General features: G+C 41.1%; 1 protein-coding gene across 1 annotated transcript in view; it reads right to left on the bottom strand.

Moving 5' to 3' along the window:
- Positions 1-1,181, bottom strand: part of LOC115274364 (olfactory receptor 7A10-like) — a 3,074-nt gene extending 1,893 nt beyond the window's left edge. The window contains exon 1 of the mRNA XM_029917821.1: positions 1,115-1,181. Coding sequence (XP_029773681.1) covers positions 1,115-1,181 — 67 coding nt within the window. The remainder of the gene's footprint in view (positions 1-1,114) is intronic.
- Positions 1,182-1,702: the final 521 nt, after the last annotated feature.

Consider the following 1,702-nt stretch of genomic DNA (forward strand, 5'->3'; position numbering starts at 1 on the left):
CAATCATCCTTCTGCCGTCCTGTGGAAACATGAATTTCTCATGCATTCAACTTATGTCTTTCTCACAAGTATGTGTGACTCCACTTCTGTTTATATAGGATGAAATTATAATTTTATAGACTGCTCCCTGTATTATTTTTAAAGTCAATTATAATTATAATTCTTCTTTTCCTATTCCTTTTTTAGGTTTTTACCCATTCCATTTTGATTTTGAGATCTGTGTTCATGTGATGAAATTGTTATTTTATGTCTTTTCCTACAGAAGATCATCTTTTTAATTCAATTTTAATTAATAAGGTTATATTGAATTCATTGTATTTATCCCAGTTTTCTTTTCCCTGCTAGTCCTTTTATTTTTTAAATTCCATTTTATTAAAATGTGTTTCTATCTAAATGCACACATTTATGAAATAGCAAAAGTGACGGAAGGACGGGAGGTCCTGCTCATTTGGCTCTTACATTAAATGAAGGAAGTAGAGTGGGTGAAATAAATGGGTATAGGACACAGTGTTCTCCGGGATATACAGACGAAGAAAGGAAATAGGTTTTTGAGGCACATACAGGATTTTATACAGTAGGTTGTAAGGATGCCTACACACATTGGACAAAAATCAGAAACAGGAGTTGAGTTGCCCAATGAGTTTGTTAAAATAGAGATTAAAATCCAGAACCCAGGGATTACAAAGACATGTGAGAAAAGGGCCAGCCTCATCCGTTACTAGGCCATATTAAGAACAAGTGTAGGGGCGCCTGGGTGGCTCAGTCGGTTAAGCCTCCGGCTTCGGCTCAGGTCATGATCTCACAGTTCGTGGGTTCGAGCCCCGCGTCAGGCTCTGTGCTGACAGCTAGCTCAGAGCCTGGAGCCTGCTTCCAGTTCTGTGTCTCCTTCTCTCTCTGCCCCTCCCTCTCTCATGCTCTGTCTCTCTCTGTATCAAAAATAAATAAAACATTAAAAAAATTAAAAAAAAAAGAACAAGTGTGGTCCAATACATAGGCATAAATATGGAATGAAAGGCAAACAAGGGCCTGATGTGGACACTGTATGAGGCGAACAGGTAATAAATGTGCAGTCAGGGTGCAGTCCCTGCCCTTGGAGGTGAGCCAGCACCCACACCAGCTCCCACTCCCTCTGCACCCTGGCTCTTGTAACGGGCTCTCTTTTCATACTGCTTTTCCCTCATTAGCAGGACCTGCACTTCTTTTAAAAGTGTTCTTGATTTTACTGCGCTGCATAAACATGTTGACTGCATCCCAGAGAAAAGCATGTCCTTTACATGTGACTCAGCTTGTACGGGAACTGCAGAAACAAACACGTTTGTGCACACACACACATAACTCAACAAGGAGAACCACGAGTGGGTTGTCTGCACCTGGACCACGTACGATGCACTCTGATATTTTCTCTTGTGTCTTAGTTTTTCTATCTAGTTGATTCTTGCAAACCACACCCTGACCCCACACAGGGTCCCAACCTCAGAATATGGAAAACATTCCCCTCCCTGGTTCTCTGTTCCTGTGGGAGTAGCTCCCATTTGTGTTTCTCTCTCTCTCTCTCTCTCTCTCTCTCTCTCTCTCTCTCATCATTGGCAACTCCTATGAGCACAATTTCTCATTCCTTCATGCAATATATATTAATTCTCAGTGTCCCCAACCAAACTATGTATGAGGTTAAAGTGTAGGAGTATGTATAACATGTCAGAGT

Source organism: Suricata suricatta, chromosome 12, assembly GCF_006229205.1.
Source record: "Suricata suricatta isolate VVHF042 chromosome 12, meerkat_22Aug2017_6uvM2_HiC, whole genome shotgun sequence".
Classification (NCBI taxonomy): Eukaryota; Metazoa; Chordata; class Mammalia; order Carnivora; family Herpestidae; genus Suricata; species Suricata suricatta.